The sequence below is a fragment of the Glycine max genome, chromosome 7 (assembly GCF_000004515.6).
Source record: "Glycine max cultivar Williams 82 chromosome 7, Glycine_max_v4.0, whole genome shotgun sequence".
In the NCBI taxonomy this organism is placed as follows: domain Eukaryota; kingdom Viridiplantae; phylum Streptophyta; class Magnoliopsida; order Fabales; family Fabaceae; genus Glycine; species Glycine max.
In genome coordinates this window covers 4,119,869-4,137,713 of record NC_038243.2, presented here as the reverse complement: position 1 = coordinate 4,137,713, position 17,845 = coordinate 4,119,869, and the positions used below count along the sequence as shown (strand labels likewise).

The 17,845-nt window shown below is 33.0% G+C and overlaps 2 protein-coding genes, 1 long non-coding RNA gene and 1 pseudogene across 5 annotated transcripts in view; 1 reads left to right on the top strand and 3 right to left on the bottom strand.

The window, feature by feature from the left end:
• Positions 1 to 215: 215 nt before the first annotated feature.
• Positions 216 to 2,504, bottom strand: LOC100788873 (caffeic acid 3-O-methyltransferase-like). Its single transcript, NM_001255508.3, has 4 exons — positions 2,036 to 2,504; positions 1,205 to 1,515; positions 777 to 841; positions 216 to 639 (listed from the first exon to the last, which is right to left on the bottom strand). The coding sequence occupies exons 1-4, from the start codon at positions 2,425 to 2,427 to the stop codon at positions 343 to 345; spliced, it is 1,065 nt and encodes a 354-aa protein (NP_001242437.2). The 5' UTR covers positions 2,428 to 2,504; the 3' UTR covers positions 216 to 342.
• A 2,219-nt stretch (positions 2,505 to 4,723) lies between these two features.
• Positions 4,724 to 7,088, bottom strand: LOC100779797 (anthranilate N-methyltransferase-like; annotated as a pseudogene).
• A 6,947-nt stretch (positions 7,089 to 14,035) lies between these two features.
• LOC100787979 (protein DMR6-LIKE OXYGENASE 2) overlaps positions 14,036 to 17,845 on the bottom strand; it is a 6,888-nt gene continuing 3,078 nt past the window's right edge. For both annotated transcript variants that reach the window (XM_003528709.5, XM_006583140.4), the window contains exon 4: positions 14,036 to 14,512. In XM_003528709.5, coding sequence (XP_003528757.1) covers positions 14,264 to 14,512 — 249 coding nt within the window. In that variant the 3' untranslated portion in view covers positions 14,036 to 14,263. The remainder of the gene's footprint in view (positions 14,513 to 17,845) is intronic.
• LOC106799418 (uncharacterized) lies at positions 15,585 to 16,794 on the top strand. Of its 2 annotated transcripts, none has more exons than XR_005892329.1 (4): positions 15,585 to 15,713; positions 15,791 to 15,874; positions 15,989 to 16,178; positions 16,657 to 16,794. It is a non-coding gene; the product is annotated as an uncharacterized lncRNA (long non-coding RNA). The 2 variants fall into 2 exon arrangements; XR_005892330.1 differs by having other exon boundaries at positions 16,634 to 16,794.

Sequence of the window (17,845 nt, the reverse complement as noted above, 5' to 3'; positions counted from 1 at the left end):
TATTATAAATTAATATTATTTTAGATTCTCATAGATAAAAAAACTCCCGCAAATATTATGGACATTTTTTTATAAGAGAAAATTAATTACAAGTAGATTGACCGTAAACATGCTGGTTGAAAGGATAAAATTTAAATACAGCTTTTAATATTATTTTTAATTAAAATTGTAATTTCAGTCTTATAATCATTTCTAGTAAATTAATGGCATAAAAGAACCGAAAATCCGTCTGCTCATTTTATTAATTCCAAAAATCTTGTCTACTCATTGTGTGAAGACTAGATATTGCAATTTCTAATTTCATTTTATTCCATCTGCAGCAGCATGTGTGACATACAACATTTACTTGAAGAACTCCATAACCCATAAGTCAGAGACAAAGCATGTGAATCTAATGCCACTGTATCCAGCTCCTTTTGCCAATGCCATGAATTCCTCTTCACTTCGCTCCTTCCCTCCTGGGTTTGTAGTCATCATCAGTACATCAAATTGGGAAATGCTCTTTGATGCACCTGTTGTCTTTGGTTCAAATGGAAGAATTCCATCCACAACAATCACCTTTCCATCACTAGGAATAGAAGCATAACAATTCTTTAATACCTTCAAGCACCATTCATCACTCCAATCATGAAGTACACACTACAAATTACCATAGCCATATTTGATTAATTAAGCAAAGTTTATTGATGGAAATAAATTAATGAGACTCATGCATGCATGAACATGAAATATTAATGTAAAGGACAGTTTAGACTTGCAAAACACTTAATACCCACCATCATCAAAATGGCATCTCCTTGTGGCACACTTTCAAACATATCTCCTCCCACATGCTCAACACCTGCAATCAATTACCATTACATGATTTGAAATTTAATTTTGTTACAATGGATGGAGTTTCTTAAATATATTTTTTTAATATTATTGTTCAATTAGAATTTGAGTTTGTTGAAATTTAATGCAGACTTTTAGAATTATGGAAGTAAACTTCAATTCAAATTAGAGAGCTCTATTGAAAATATTTAAGGATTCTTTGATCTTAATTAACTAATATAGGTTTTGATGGCTAATAATGGTTAGGGAATTTATAAACAGAAAAATTTCATTGGATTATGGGGGCCATTGAGCTCGGTTTTGGGTCATTTCGTTTTCTTTTGCACCATGAAACAACATCTAGAACTAGACTATAAACTAGAGACGATACCAGGATAGGTAGAGGCATGTTCTATGACATGTGGCAAGTCAAAATTGATACCCTTAATGTGAGGGTATTTAGAAGTGACTATGTTAAGTGTGACACCAAGGCCACCTCCAACGTCCACCAGGCTATTGAGGTGCTCAAACCCCTTGTAGGATTCAACAATCTTCTTCATTATTAAAGTTGCACGGTTTGTCATAGCTGCCATGAAAAGCTGATTGAAGCTCGAGTTCATGTCGGAATATTCAAACACGTGTTTTCCATGAACCCTGTTGAAAGGAATACCTCCTTCTAGAATTGCATCTTTCAATTGGTACCTTGGAATTAGGGACACACAAACTTTCGGTTTAGCATCTTATACGTACGATATATATAACACAACTCTTCATTGAATTCCAAAAAAATTCATGGAGAAAAGTTTTAATTTGTTTTAATTTATATGTCAACAAATTAAGAAATAGTTCAATAACTTTGATCCAGTATCCTAGAAATTAAGCATTATTAATTAATTGACACATATTTTAAAGAATTTGATTATAATTAATAATAATCTAAAATGTGACTAGAAGTACTGTGACTGTGATCCTCTGTAATGGTTTCAGACTATATAATTATATAAATTATTATATAGTCTAAAACCATTACATGTCAAGTGTCCTAGCCAATTAATTTTCACATGGCACGGTCGAGTTTTTCAATTTATAAGAAAGAGTAAATAAAACACGATTATGTATTATGTGCAGATTCATCGAGGACATGGACATGTAAAAATCCTAAACCATGCAATTATTTCTCCCGACTTTAGATAGTAGTGACAAAAACAAGAGAAAAACTCACCAACTATGAAGGAGGGCCTTGTCCTGAGTCAAGACCATCAAAGGGCCTAGTGAGCCAGCACCATCAATGGAAGCAAAGTATTTGGCCACAGGGTTCATGGCATAGAACCGTTGCAGATGTGGAGGAGGACCATGTTGTTGATCAGCAACCACTGTGCAGTCAATGATGGAGTGACATACTAGGAGCCTTAGGATACGATCCAACATTGTGGCTCCTTCTGAATTCTTGCATGGAAGCTTGGCTGCAATGTCCTTGGCAGATAATTTGGCACCTTCACCTGCTTTGGCTATGATGTCAAAAATGCCAAGCTCTATGGCTGAGTGCATGGCCATGGATAGCACGCTAGAGTTCACCAGCTGCATTGCATAGGTGAAGCTTTTTTCTTCTTCCATTTCTTCTTGCTTGATTATTCTTACTTGTCTTTTGTATCACTGATATGTGTATGTTTGCGTTAGAGCTCCACAGAATTGGCACAAGTGTTTATGTGCATATATATATATATACATAAGAGGAATGTTCGTGACATTTTCTTTTTAAAATTAGATATATTTAAAACTTTGAAGATAAAATCATTAAATAATGAATGAGACTCATCAAACTTAGTAATTTCTAACAAATTTCTAACAGAATGTTGCTATCGTTTATCATATATATTATTCATATTTAACATGAATTGCAGTTGCTTTATCGGTTTATCCGAAATGTGGCATGCTTCAAACCATATTGGATATATCGTTTTATGGGGAAGGTAGAACTTCAAACTAATTCACTAGCCAACAAAAAAAGGAAAGTGGCATGCTTCTTGAACGTCCTTAGGGGAAAAGAAAATACAGGATTATGTCTGAACAGTGTAATTCGGCATCATCAGGTTTGTCATTCAAATTTAATATTGACGACAGGCGCAGAAACAGATAATTCAATCTGGATTTTGTGCAAAGCAGTTAGTGCCACTGATTTCACATTTAATATTTGATTAGTTGCTAGTATATTTTTTTATTACAACAACAGCTATTCCCATATTTAGTTAAGAATCTTATGATAAATAAAATTCAATAGTATTTGTAAATTTCATCTTCAAGTGACTTGATCATATCAGGGTAGTCTTGGTAATGTTAAAAAGAGCCTCAGCAATTTCCATCATAAGTGATATAAGTTGTCCGATATACATTCCTCAATAAGACAATAAGCGCATTCTTCGCTTGATCACTTCAAATTCTAACCATGAATTATGTGAAATGTCGAGAAAAGGCATATGACCATAGTTGTCAAAATCAAACCGAAATATGGTATTGTTAATTCATAAACAAAACAAGGAAGGTGACTTGTCCAGACAAATCCTAGCTTACCAAAGAACTAGTCAAGAAGGGCTAAAATCAGTCAAAATCAAGTTAACATCAATGATAAAAAATCGATTTCAAAAGATGTTTTATTTTTATTTTTTATCTGTTCAATCTTTTTATTCAAAAATATTGTTTAAAAGAAATAAAGACGAAGTTGACGTATGAATAATTTTTTATCTGTAATACTATTCTTTTATACTAGTATTAATTTGAATTTACTCAACAATATTATAAATATATATATTTAATTATCACCACTTTGACTACAATTAGTTATAACTTTTACTTCGTTTAGGGAGGAATCAAATTAATTGGTTTTACCGATGCCTTTGATGCATTAACGTTGTTTCATGATGATTTCATCAGTTCTAGACGCATTGGTTATCTTTGCTCATTACAATAGTCATTCTAAAATCTTATCGTGATGCATTATTGCGGAGGAATTATTTGGTTTGGCCGATACCTTTTGATGCTTTAACCGTTGATTCTTGGTGATTACGGTTCAAGATGGTTTGGTCATCCTTACTCAATAGTCATTCTAAATAGTCATCCTTGGGTTTTTGTGCTTAATTGGTGGCGTGGTATTGCAGTTTGGTCAATGCCGTGTTTTAGGAGGTTACGAATGAGAATAAGATTGGTTGATTTTAGACTTTTAAGCTAATGAAACTTATGATAGGAAATGAAATATTATAAAGTAAAATAAATAATAAATAATAAAATTAATTCCTAAAATATTCATTTATTTATTTATTTAAATAAATAAAATATTTTCTTTTGTTTTTCATGAGAATATTTTTATTTATTTATTTTACTTGTCAGCATAGATTAATTTAGTTATGATCATAACTCCTAATATCCATCTTTACAAAATAATTACTAGTGCTAATTACTTGTTAGCTACTTGTTCATTTCGTTGTTGTTGGTATAAAGTCGATTGCTTGAATAACTAATTAAATTGGGCGATGCTAAAAAATAAATTGTTTTAGGTTAAATTATACTCATGGTTCACTTATAATTCTCTATCCGAGGTTAGTGTCAATTAGACAAAAAGGACAACATTAACTCGATTCTAAAGATTAAAAAATTACTTTAAACTTTTCAATAATATAAAGAGACTAAATAGATTAAAAAGAGAGATAAAAGGAGTAATTTAGCCTTATATGATTTATTCTTTTAAAATCACCGGACTGTATTAAACCACTTCGGAGGAATTTAATGGGGAAGGATTTTGTGGTCATTGTTGTTGTAGTGTTTCATTCATTATTATCTATTGACTCAAAAAATATTTTATTTCTAAAATCTTTTCACATACATAGTATAAAAATAATAGGCTAAAGGAACCGAGCAATATCCGTATGCTTATTTTATTAATTGCAACAATCTTGTAAACTTGTCTACCCATTGTGGAAAGAGTAGACATTGTAATTTGTAACATTATCTTATTCCATCATCAGTTGCTCATGGGGCATATATTATCTACTTGAAGAACTCCATAACCCATAAATCACAGACAAAGCATGTGTATCTAATGCCACTGATGAATCCAACTCCTTTTGCTAATGCCATGAATTCCCCTTCACTTCTCTCTTTCCCTCCTGGCTCCTGGGTTTGTTGTCATCATCAGTACATCAAATTGGGAAATACTCTTTACTGCACCTGTTGTTAAGGGTTCAAATGGAAGAACTTCCTCCACAATCACCTTTCCATCGTTAGGAATTGCAACATAGCAGTTCTTCAACACCTTCAAGCACCATTCATCACTCCAATCATGAAGCACACACTACAAAGCTCGGAACACCATAGGCATATTTAATTAACTCAGCAATGTTTATTAAAGTAAATAAATTAGTGACACAGATACATTATTTGTTAAATGAATGTTTAAATTTACTAACAAAAATTAACAAACTAATAACTAACATTTGTCTATATGAAAAAAAAACACTCACCATCATCAAAATGGCATCTCCTTGGGGCACACTTTCAAACATATATATCTCCTCCCACATGCTCCACACCTGCAATCAATTAATAATAATACATGATTTGGAATTAAAATTAAATTTAGTTATAACGCATAGATGTAGTTTCACTGGTTGCATGATTCTCTAATTAAAATTAGAGCTTCTCTTCATTAACTTGCTTACATTTAAAGCAGACTCTTAGAATTACGAAAGTAGAACTCTAATTCTTATCATTAGATAGTAATTTCTGAACTATTTAAAAAACTGTATCTAAATTTTCTCCAAACTAATAAAGTAAAGGTTTTGATGGCTAATGGTTAAGGAATTCATAAAAAAAAATTATTGAATTATGGGCCATTGACCTCTTTTTTTGGGGGTATTATCTTTTGCAGCATTCATAAAAAATCCTCCAAAACTATATCTATAAACTAGAGATCATACCAGGATAGGGAGAGGAGTGTTCTATGACATGAGGCAAGTCAAAATTGATACCCTTAATGTGAGGGTATTTTGAAGTTATTATGTTAAGAGTGGCCCCAACGCCACCACCAACGTCCACCAGCTTATTGATGTTCTCAAACCCCTTGTAGGATTCAACAATCTTTTTCGTAATTAAAGTCGCACGGTTGGTCATTGCTGCCATGAAAAGCTGATTGAAGCTTGAGTTCATGTGAAAATCCTCAAACACTTGTTTGCCATGGATCCTGTTGAATGGACTACCTAGCTCCTTCCAGAATTGCATCTTTCAGTTGGTACCTCAGAATTATGGACACAAAAACTTTCTTTTTAATTAATTAGCAAGTCTTGAACAGGATCTTAATTATGTGTTATAGTTAATTAAGTTAACACTTGACTCTTTACTTCATTGAACTGTAAATAAATTTATGGAGAAAAGTTTTTGAGTAATCAAATTAAGAAATAGTTCAATGATATTTATCCTATATCCTATAAATTAAGCATTAACGTTTTCATATTAAAATAACTTGACTAGCTACAATAATAGTCTAATATGTGACTAGACATAGGACACTCGAATCCTTTCCTACAATGTGACTAGACTATAGATGAAAACAGGAACATAATCCGAGTCAAGGAAAAAGTATTGTATGGTTTGAGATCACCATATGTGCCACAGCCTACTTGTTTATTGTCTTCGTCACTCTTCAGGTGACACGTAGTCAAGTTTTTTAATTTAAAGGGAAGAGTAAATAAACCTCTAGTATGTGTTATATGTATGCAAATTCAACAGAACTATAGACATGTAATAGTCTCATATCATAGATAATTTCTCACTCTCCTGACAATAGAGTAGAGTACAAGAAGGGAAAAACTGACCAAGTTTGAAGTGCAGCCTTGTCTTGAGCCAACATCATAAAAGGGCCTAGTGAGCCAGCACCATCATCAATGGAAGCAAAGTATTTGGCCACAGCGTTCATGCCATAGAGCCTCTGCAAATGTATAGGAAGAGCATGCTGATCAGCAACAACTGTGCAGTCAATGATGGAGTGACATGCTAGGAGCCTTAGGATACGATATATCCAGCATTGTGGCTGCCTCTGAATTCTTGCACGGAAGCTGAGCTGCAATGTCCTTTGCAGATAGTTTGGCAGCTTCACCTGCTTTGGCTATGATGTCAAATATGCCAAGCTCTATGGCTGAGTACATGGCCATGGATAGCACGTTGGAGTTCACCAGCTGCATGGCGTAGGTGAAGCTTTCTTCTTCCATTTCTTGCTTACTTTTTGGATCATCTATTATTTGACATGATTTTTCCATTTAACCCAAAGGGAGCAAAGTCATTAACCAAATCAGATGTGATATTTGTATGTTTAATTTGCCTTAGAGCTCCACAAAATTGGCTCAATTGTTTATGTATATATAATTAATATTAGTATTTAACATTCAACATGATCCCCACATTGCAGGTGCTTTCTTATCCGAAATGTCATGAAAGGGAAGATGAAACCACAAGCAACTTTGCTACTTTCTCATGAAACGGTGTTGTTGAGTGATTATTATAGGGAAAGGGAAGCAACTGATTAAGACCTTTTGTACTACATGCAGATGGAGTGGCCATTTCAGACCTTTTCAACATTATCTGGTCTATTTGGTTCAGTGACAATCATTTGGTGTACAAAGGAAGAGTTATGTGGATTTTCAACAGGTGCTTTCTAAAGCTTACAGTCAAAGACTTGATGTCCATTAACTCTCAGGAAATTAACGAGCATTCCCACCTGATCATATATGGAGACGTCCCAGGATCGACTATGTTAACATCAACATTTGATGCATCTTAACAAACTAAATTAAGGAGACTAACATGTAGTATGACATAGTTAGCTCACAGATAATTTTATCTCTTGTCAAAGTTTCATTTAGGTTCATAAGTATGAAAAAACACTTATCGAGAAATGGGGATCCCTTAAATGAATTACATCGAGAGATTAATTCTTATTCCCTTATCAATTAAACCTGCTGGTAGCACCTGGTGTACAAATTTCATCTTCTTTAATTTATGGAATAATATACAGCTTCGTCTACTAAAAAATTCTGATAAGAAACGGTTACCTACTCTTAATGAAGATTAAAAACTAGGGACAGTTGGAGTGAAGAAGTAGTTTGCCAATTTATTTAAGACCCATAAGAGCTAAATAATTAATCAAAGTACACAGCTCAGCAGCTATTCCCCTATCAATCATGACACGCACCTTCGTGTCAATATTTTTGGTCAGTTCCGCCAGTTCCGGCGACTCCGGTCTCGACCGAAGGCAGCGACAGCGAGAGAGGAGGAGCACGCTTTCCAGATCCTATGGCATTACCAAATCCTGGACCCCGACAGCGACATCGTGGCCTATTGGAACCGGGTGTTCCTTGTTACGAGCCTCCTCGCCCTCTTCATCGACCCTCTCTACTTCTTCCTCCCCAACGTTGGCGGCCCCGCCTGCCTCCAGGCTGATCCCAAACTCAGCCAGGAGAGGTAGATGAACTCGGATTGGTCGTCGACGGCGGAGGAAGCGGCGACAGCGGTGGAGGAAGGAAGGAAGAAGTGGAGCGAGAGGAGGGATTGGAGGACTTGGTGAGGAGGGTTTGGAGGGGAGGACTGGGGTACTGCAAATGCGGCGTCATACGAACCTATAGCTAGGGTTAGTAACTTAAGGAACGAATTAATGTCACTATTTCACATTCTAAAACGATTTTTCATAAATATACGTCATAAAAATAATGCAAATGATAGTAACAGTTCTCAACACCTTGGAGCACACATCATCGCTCCAATCATGAAGCACCCACTCTACAAATCAATCTCGGACCACCCATAGACATATTTAATTAATTCAGCAACGGGGAATAATAAATTTAATGAGACCCATGCACGAAGTACGTCATAGAGTAAAGGAAAGAACAATTTGGGATTTAGGTAAGCTTGATTTAAGCGTTTTTTTGTTTTTATTTTTAAGAAAAATAAAAAATAAGAATAAAAATACATTTACTTATAATTTAAAAATATTTGGTCTGAAAATATTTTAAAAAAATAGGTCAAAACAACGCATTAATGATTTCAGTTTTTTTTATAAAGAAGTGAAAACACTATCCAACCTTAAAATATTTTCTTTTCCATATATATTTTATAAATCTTAAAAATTTGAAAATAAAAATAAAAAATAGAAAATAAATATTGAAAACAACGATGTTCTTAATACCCACAGACATCATATATAAATCTTAAAAATTTAAAATAAAAACAAAATATAAATTCAAAACAAAGATGATCTTGATACCCACATCAAAATGACATCTCCTTGTGGTACCCTTTCAAACATATTTCCTCCCACATGCTCTACACCGCAATCAATTAATAATACCCGATTTGAAAATTAAATTTTGTTACAACACATTGACATAGTTAGACAAACTTATAGTTTCATATATTATGTTTGGGATGTTATTTCATCTGGTTGTTCTTAATTTTTTTACTCGCAAAAAAACTTGTTTGACCAATAATGTTTAATAAAGAATTTTTTTAGTAACATGTAACGTGTTTTTTAAATGCGTGCAACTTTAAAACGTTTTTTTAAATCATTAATTTTTAATTTTATATATTTTTTACCTCAAGGTAGGATTTTATTATATTTTTTAGTTTTTCTTCTTCTACTCAAAAATATGGTTTTATTATTTTACATTTTCTTATACATACGATAGGATTTTATTTTTTTAATCATTTTACTACATAAGGTATTGATAATGATAGATGACAAAAAAAATATTTTATGTTTATTATTATTTCTCAGATGCTTTTTTTTATATAACACTGTTTATTTCAACAATTATATTATTTATAACATTTATTTCATTTATTTGACATTATACTTTAAGTTATTTATATTGATAGATGATACACTTATTTTATCTTTTATTTTTAATGTTTTTTATATCATATTGTTTATTTTAACCATTATATTATTTTTAACATTATATTTTTTAGGAGAAACGGAAAAGTTTTAAATATGATTGAACTCTGCATTAAGAATTTCATAATTGTCCAAAAGATCAAAACCAAAGCTTGTGGGATATCTCAAGTTTCCATCCAAGAGTCAAAGTTCCAAATTATAGTAATTAAAAAAAAAAGATATATATTGTTGAACACATATACTAGTAGATCTATAAACTAGATATCATACCGGGATAGGGGGAGGCGTGTTCTATGACATGAGGCAAGTCAAAATTGATACCCTTAATGTGAGGGTATTTTGAAGTGATTTGTTTAGAGTGATCCCAAGGCCTCCTCCAACATCAACCAGCCTATTGATGTGTTCAAATCCCATGTAGCGATCTTACGTGATAGAGTTAACACATACAGGAGTATACTCCTCATTAAATTGTAAATAAATTTATGGAGAAAATTTTTTTATGTAAGAACAGTAAGCAATTGTTCAATGGTTTTTATCCTATAAATTAAGCATTTTATATTAATTGTCACATTTTAAAATAAACTTCACTGTATAATCTAAAATGTGACTGATGCACTTGGATCCTCTCCTACAATGTAACCAGGCAATAGACGAAAACATGGCAGCTCGTGTTAGGAAAAATCATTATATATATCGTCCAAGAGATGGACTATTTATTATCTATGTCAGTTTTCACATATAACACATAGTTGAATTTTTTTAATTTGCAATAAAGGTACATAAAACTCTATTGTGTCACACTCAGAACGGCTGTTCGATCACTTTTAATTTTTTTTCTTTACCAAATGGGCCTTTTTTAAAATATATTACGTCATTGGTCTATTTTTATCAAAGATCCGGTCAAACCGTGATTTTGACCATCAAACTTACATAAAATAGTTGGTCATAATTACATTTTTAACCTGTCAAATTGTGTGGTAGAAGAAGTACATGAATTAATTGCTACTTTGTTCACGAGAAAATAATAATTCTTGTTTGTTATTTTATTGCATGTGTGAGAAAAAAGTACATAAAATACAAATAAGAATTGTTTAATAAGAGTTGCAGTTTCAACTAAAACTTTTCTAATTTAATGTTAAAAATTAGTCTGACACGATCGAACGTAACTCCCATGTAAGTTTAATTGTGTTCAGAAAGAAGTTGACTAATCTGTATACTTCACAGGATGAAATTGGTATTATTAATAGCATTTTGATTATAACCGTTTAAAACTGACCAAAATGATCAATCAACAAATTCGTCACAATTATAGACACGTAATCTCAAACCATCAAGCCAAGCTCTATGATGTCAAAAATGTCAAGCTCTATGGCTGAGTACATGGCCATGGATAGCACGCTGGATTCACTAGCTGCATGGCGTAGGTGTAGCTGTTTTCTTCTTATTCTTCCATTTCTTTCTTACTTTTTGGATCAACATCTATTGTTTGACCTGCTTTTTCCATTAAATTAATTCAAAAGTAGCAAAGCAATAACTTATTCAGCAGTGATATTAATTTGTATGTTGAATGGCATGGTGGGCAGGAATGATATACCAAAATACATGTGTAAATATTTTAAAAGAGCAGCAACCAGCAAGCAACTTAATTATCAGTATTTGACAAATTAATAAAAGAGTGGTTAACATAAAAAAAAAAATCAGTTCAAGAGAGTCGTTTCTTGTCATACCGGACACTCAATTATAATACAACCATGCGGAACACAACTTTTAAAATACATTATCATCATCATTCATTCAAGAATTGAGTAATTGGTAAGATTGTTTATTACTCAAATTAATATTGACGACAGATAAATTTTGATTATAATTTGAAGCAGAAACGGATCATTCAATCAGGATTCAGGGCAACGCAAATAATGGCATCACAATTTTAATAATTGAGTAATTGGTAAGATTGTGTATTACAAGAATGGCTATTCCCATATTTAATTACAACTTGTGCCGGGCAGGGGGAAATTTATTTCTTAAAAAATTATTATTTTTATATCATATATAAGCTGCACTCAAACAAAGGTGAGGTCAGTGAGGTCTCAGGGTGAGAGCCTGCTCTCATATCATGTTAGATTTCATCTTAAAACCAATTGATATTAAATGAAGTTGTCCAACAGATATATAAGTTACATTCCAAGGATTGAGGCAGTCGATGTGGGACTTGGGTATTTCCCAATAAGAATGAGTAAAAAAAATGGTTAATGGTATAGTTCAATTATATGAAATTCATTAAATTGTATTAAGAGAAATACGTAACAAACTATAACAAAAATAATAATGAATAAGACTAAAATTATAATAATAATATAGGCTCGTGTGTGTGTGTGTGTGTCAATACCTATAGAGAGAATAGAAGGGTTAATAAAATTAAGTACACAGAGTGTGTGTTCTATTCTTAAAAATCCTCCAAGTCATAAATCATAAAATCTCCTATGACTAAAAAATCCGATAGAAATTTTTTTTAAAAGAATTGTTCATGAAACAAATGATCCCCTCTTTCACTCCTTGTATCCAGCGGATCCTCAGACATATTTCTCTCCTTTCATCAGAGAATCTTATTCTTGAATCTTGTTTGTGAACTTACTTCTATTTTGTCTAGGGAACTACTCTAGGATCATATGTGTGTGTGTGCATGAGGAAAAAAATCATAAAGGCCAATACCTATAGAGAGAATAGAAGGATTAATAAAATTAAGTACATAGAGTGTGTGTGTGTGTGTTGTGTGTGTTGGTGTGGTGGGTGGGTGGGTGTGTGTGCGTGCGTGCGTGCGTGCGTGTGAAGTTTGAACAATTAATAATCATCAAAACATAAAATAAAATAACAGTAAAATGAGGAAAAAAATCATAAAGGCCAATACCTATAGAGAGAATAGAAGGGTTAATAAAATTAAGTACACAGAGTGTGTTTAGTTGTGTAGAAAAGAAAAGAAATAAGAGAATTAAAGAAGAAATATTTGAATTAAAAAAAAGTGTGAAACAAAGATTATTTTTAAAAATTTATTCATGAACAGTACTTTCTTCTCCACAGCCAAACACACTCTATCATAGTGAGGGGAAATCTTGGCCGAGATCTTTGCACCTGGGTCTGCTCTAGTAGTTCTGCTTCAACTACACGATATACAGAAAATGTGAGAGAAAAAAAAAACCACATTAACTACACATAATGTCCAATTCAAAAGAATAAAAAAATTTAGACATATATGTACCGTAGTCAATGTTTTTCCACTCGTGACAAATAATTTGTGGCATGTGAATGTAGTATGAAAAAGTCTAGATGATGAATGATGTACGCCTGTAAGCTGTAAGGGCAGTAATACCAATCACTTTTGTTAAAGCTAAACTGTTACTTATCAATATTCAATAGATTATCAAATTTTGATTTTCAAATGAAAATGTTAGAAACGCGAGATGGCTAACAATTTTGGTGATGATTGACACATTAACAATAATGATATATTGATATGCTACTAGTAGCTCAACAACAACTTGTTTAATTTTGGATTTATTTGATGGAATCCAACATGTATTCTTAAATGTAAACATAATGATGATATCATGATAAGTGATGATATCATTAGAACTAAAAAAAAATGCTTAAGTTAGCAAAGAATTCCCACACTCATGATATATTATAATAAATGTACATTTAAATAATATTTTTTTTCACGTTCAAATAAACACATGCAACCTATAGGTAGTTTTACGGATTGAGCTTAAGCCAAATTTGTATAATGACTATCCTTGGTCAACAACAATTAATACTAGCATTAACATATATACTCATGAACAATTAATCACACATTAATTAATGTTAAGAGTCTTATTGAGGTGGTTAACGAATATGATAAGTGTTTATATAACTGAGTAGGTCATCCCCTTATGAATTGATTTTTAAAAGAACCTTTTGACTGCGCACTTTAACATAGTATCAGCCGTCCACTTAAAATATATCGAGTCAATCTTCAATAGAAGCCTAATCTAAAACTAGTAGTCCAATTCAAACATGTTAACTATCCAAGATGGACACATCAATATTGTTGGAAGATGTGTTTTATCCATTAACTTCTCTTGATTAATTAATTTCGTGCACGCCTTTCTTTTCTGCTTTTGATTCCAAACAAACGTGAAACCCCATAAGAGTTATCATTCGAAATGTTTTAAAAAATATAGAATAATTCAAAAAATACATGAAACAGAAGAAAGGATCTTTTGAAGAAAAATTTAACAAGAACATGAGTAATTTAAAAATTATCATGTGTATTAACAATAACAATCAATACACGCAAATCATATGATAATTTCTTTTATTTGTGTGTAAAAAGATCTACATAAAAATTTCAAAAACTCTAAAGACCTGATCACCTAAATTAAAATTAAAGCTCATTGGTGTTTTATTCAAAATGAGATAAACTAAGTTCTTCAACTAGTGTGTGCGCATTTTTGTCAGCAATATGGTTGAGCAAATTTAGTCTTGAGCCTTGAACATGTCGACGCAGGTTTCTTTTGAAAGCCCTCTGTTCCAGAACTTGTCATAGTATTCTCTGTATGTGAAGTTTGTGTACTGCGCAGGATGTTCATTGTCTACGAGTTTGGGTGCGGGTTTTATCAATGCATCTGGTGAAGGACAGTAAAATGTTGGAATGGACATTCTCTCCTTCTCACAATTCACCAATGCTCGATGCAACACACTCTTGTACCTATCGTTGCTTATCACCTATTTTTCCAAACCCACAACAACGAGTATAAGAATATATAATTACACAAGATGTCTAATTTGAAATAAATAAATAAATGAAAATATTGTTACTCTAGCCACATTCGTAACTTTAATTTTGTATTTGTATAGCATCCACATACAATTATAAATTCTACACATAAAATATAAATTACTGATTCTTATAATTCATATAAACATGCGTCGTGTATTGTTAGGAGGTGGATAAATGGACTTAGATTTATGCAGGTCAGTGGGACTTACTGTCTGCGTAATTTATAGACCAATTTTTAAAAAAAATTCATGACACTACTACAAAAACAGCATTTTACGACATGGGCTCTACGACGGTTGCTTGGAAACCGCTTTAGAAAGTAGTGCGGTGGCATTTTTGTAATTATAATGAATATAAGAGCATTTTATAATTCAATTTTCGACGGGTTTTATAAAAAAACCGTCTTAAATCATTTGGATTATAAACAAAACGCGCAACCCGTTCAACTTCTCCTTTCGCGCTGAACCATCTTGCCTTCTTCTAACCCTAAGCGTGGTTGCAGCACCTCTTGCTTTTTCTTGAACCCTAGTCGTGCCCACACGGCACCCCTGGTTGAATCGATCTCTTCCACAGCCTCTTCGTCGAGTTCGACCTTCCCGACAGGGCTTTCGCAGCACCCCTAGAACTTCCGAATCAAGGACTGCCAGCAAGAAGCACGGCAGCTACAACTGCGGCTGTTGCGGCCTCCCTAAGAAGGGCCATGACTGCACCGGCAAGACCGCTCCCACTCCCACCTCCGCTTCTTCCGCCACCCCTTCCCACTCCTCTTTCTCCGCCGTTTCCGCTCCTTCCTCCGGCTCCGCCTCCCGCTGCCCGCTGTCTCACCTCCGCCGCGCTATCTCCTTCGACGAGGACGAAGCTGGCAGGCTCGACCTGTCGGAGCCCGTCGATGTGCGGTCTGAAGAAGATGATCTGGATTCGTCTGGTTTGTCGGGGAATCTTCTATGGGAAGTATTGAGGAAGTTGCCGCCGACGAGGCTGTGTAACGGCAGCGATGGTGAGCAGAGGTTGGAGGGAGATGACAAGGAGTTTGTGGAGAGCGGCGGAGGAGTTAAGGATTAGGGTTCCAGCGTGGGCTTAGGTGGGTTTTGTGTCAATTTTGAAGAAGTGTCCGGGGATCGTGAAACTCTCACTTAAAAGGGAAAGGTCTGTGGTCAATTTTGTGTCAATTTTTCCCTCTGCATATTGTGCTTACTATTTTTCTAACGTTGTGTTTCTCGCAGGTTGAATTAGGCTTTGGAAACGGGGTAGTTGATAATATTTTCTTTGTCCCTGGGTATAGTATCAGTGGATTTGTTGTTGCTCAGGTAATGCTTGTTGAAGTGCCAAATCTTAAAATTTCACTTTCCTTTTGTGTATTTATGCTTACTTTACAGTTGCTATTCATTTCTAGTTTTAGCTAAAGCCTCAATTTTCTTCAGCTTTCTGCAGTGCTAGTAATGTGGATCGAAATCAATGGAACCCACACGCAAAATAGTTATGATAGCTGTGGGGGAAAACATAACATTGTTGTGGGCCTTCCATGGTCCATGCTGGCCGTGGGGAAGTCTTGCCTCTTCTCATTCATTGGACATTGCTGGCTTGGAGTTAGTGGATCCACTTTCTGCTGATGTAAGCTTTTGCTGTAATGTTTTTAAATGCTCCTTCTACTGCATGTTGTAAATCTCTGAATCATTTGTCTCTTTCCTTAGGGGTATGGATTTAGGATTTGGTCTTGATAATATAAGTAAAATGGATTTCTACAATTCTAACATAGGATGGATGTTTTGAAGTTATCCTTGTTGAGGTGCGTAGAAATATTCAATAACTAAGCTACTTGGAAAATAATAATCATTAAATGCTCCTATTTCCAACAAGATAAGATGTTGATCCCCTTGTGTAAGATATCACCTTCAATTTTTGTCATTGGTGATGATAAACTGGGTAGGGAACACTTAATGCGATTTTGTGGTTGAATTATATTTTCGTTGATATGTTTGACAATACAATCAATTCATGTGATTTGTGCCATAGTAAATGATGGTTGGATAGTTAGTGATTTTTATTGAGTTTGTGATTGTTTTTAGAGGAATTCGATTTGGGTTTGTAGATTCAAGAGGTCCTCGTGAACTTTATGGAAAAGGCAGTACGATTTGATGTGGATTTGAATCAAGTTGAAGTCAAGTATCACTTAGAAGTTGAGAATGTGAATGGGATTCAATTACAAACAGTTCTGGAGGCAATGGATGTAAGTTAATACATTATATTCTCGTACTCTATTTGGAACATTCTATTTTATTCCTGATGTGCTGTTGTAAATTTGTTTTTCCTGTAATTTATGTCATTTTTTAGGTAGTTGGTATTCTAGAGTATGGGCTTGCTAAAGTTGCTGATTTGATGATCAAGTATGTTAAAATAACATTATTTTATTTTATGTAATGTGAAAATTAAATTACTAATTAAAAACATTTATGTGTTATAATAAAATTAAATTTAAAAAATATTATTAAAAAAATAAAAATGTTTTTCAATATTTTTTATGAAATTTTAGAAATGTAATTATAAAAATTACAATAAATTTTCACATTAATATTTCGTGGAACTGCTAATTATTTTATTTCGTTTCTTATTATTGTTTTAATATTACTATTTTTTAAAAATATTTCGTGGAACTGCTGATTTTTTTAAAAATATTCCGTTTCTTATTATCGTTTCATTATTGAAAAGTGAGAATGAAAATCTTACTGGGCTAAACATATTATGCTACATCCAATTTATTCATTCTTGCAAGACAATTGGCGAACAAAACATATTATGCCATGCTAGTGTTTTAGAGAAACTTACTAGCCTTCTTGATGATAAAGTATGCTACATTTTAGTTAGAGAAAAAACATATACTTGGTGTGGGCCATGATCAGCTTAATAGGAACCCAAAACAAAACCAATTATAAATATTTTGGAATAATAAATTACATTTAAATTTTACAGTAAATAATTTATATTGTGATACATAGTTATATTAATAAAATGTAAATAATTTTTTTTTATCTCTATCACCCCTACATTTTAGTTAGAGAAAATTAATTAATTTAATCTTACACTTCTCTAACATTTTTTTTATCTCTAACCTTCACCTAATTAATTAATTTAATCTTACACTCCTCTAATTATCTAATTTAACTCCAGTTATTCATTTTCACACACATACAACAACATTTCTAATAAATCATATTAATTAGTTTTGGAAAAATATGATAGATTTAAATAAATTAATTAATTAAAAGTTTGTGTATAGATAA

Excerpts from the sequence above, each read along its gene's own strand:
- LOC100788873 (NM_001255508.3), bottom strand. The coding sequence starts at position 2,427 with ATGGAAGAAGAAAAAAGCTTCACCTATGCAATGCAGCTGGTGAACTCT. Across the intron at positions 842-1,204 it reads ACATGCCTCTACCTATCCTG|GTGTTGAGCATGTGGGAGGA; the intron begins GTATCGTCTCTA and ends AATTGATTGCAG. Across the intron at positions 640-776 it reads GAGATGCCATTTTGATGATG|TGTGTACTTCATGATTGGAG; the intron begins GTGGGTATTAAG and ends GGTAATTTGTAG.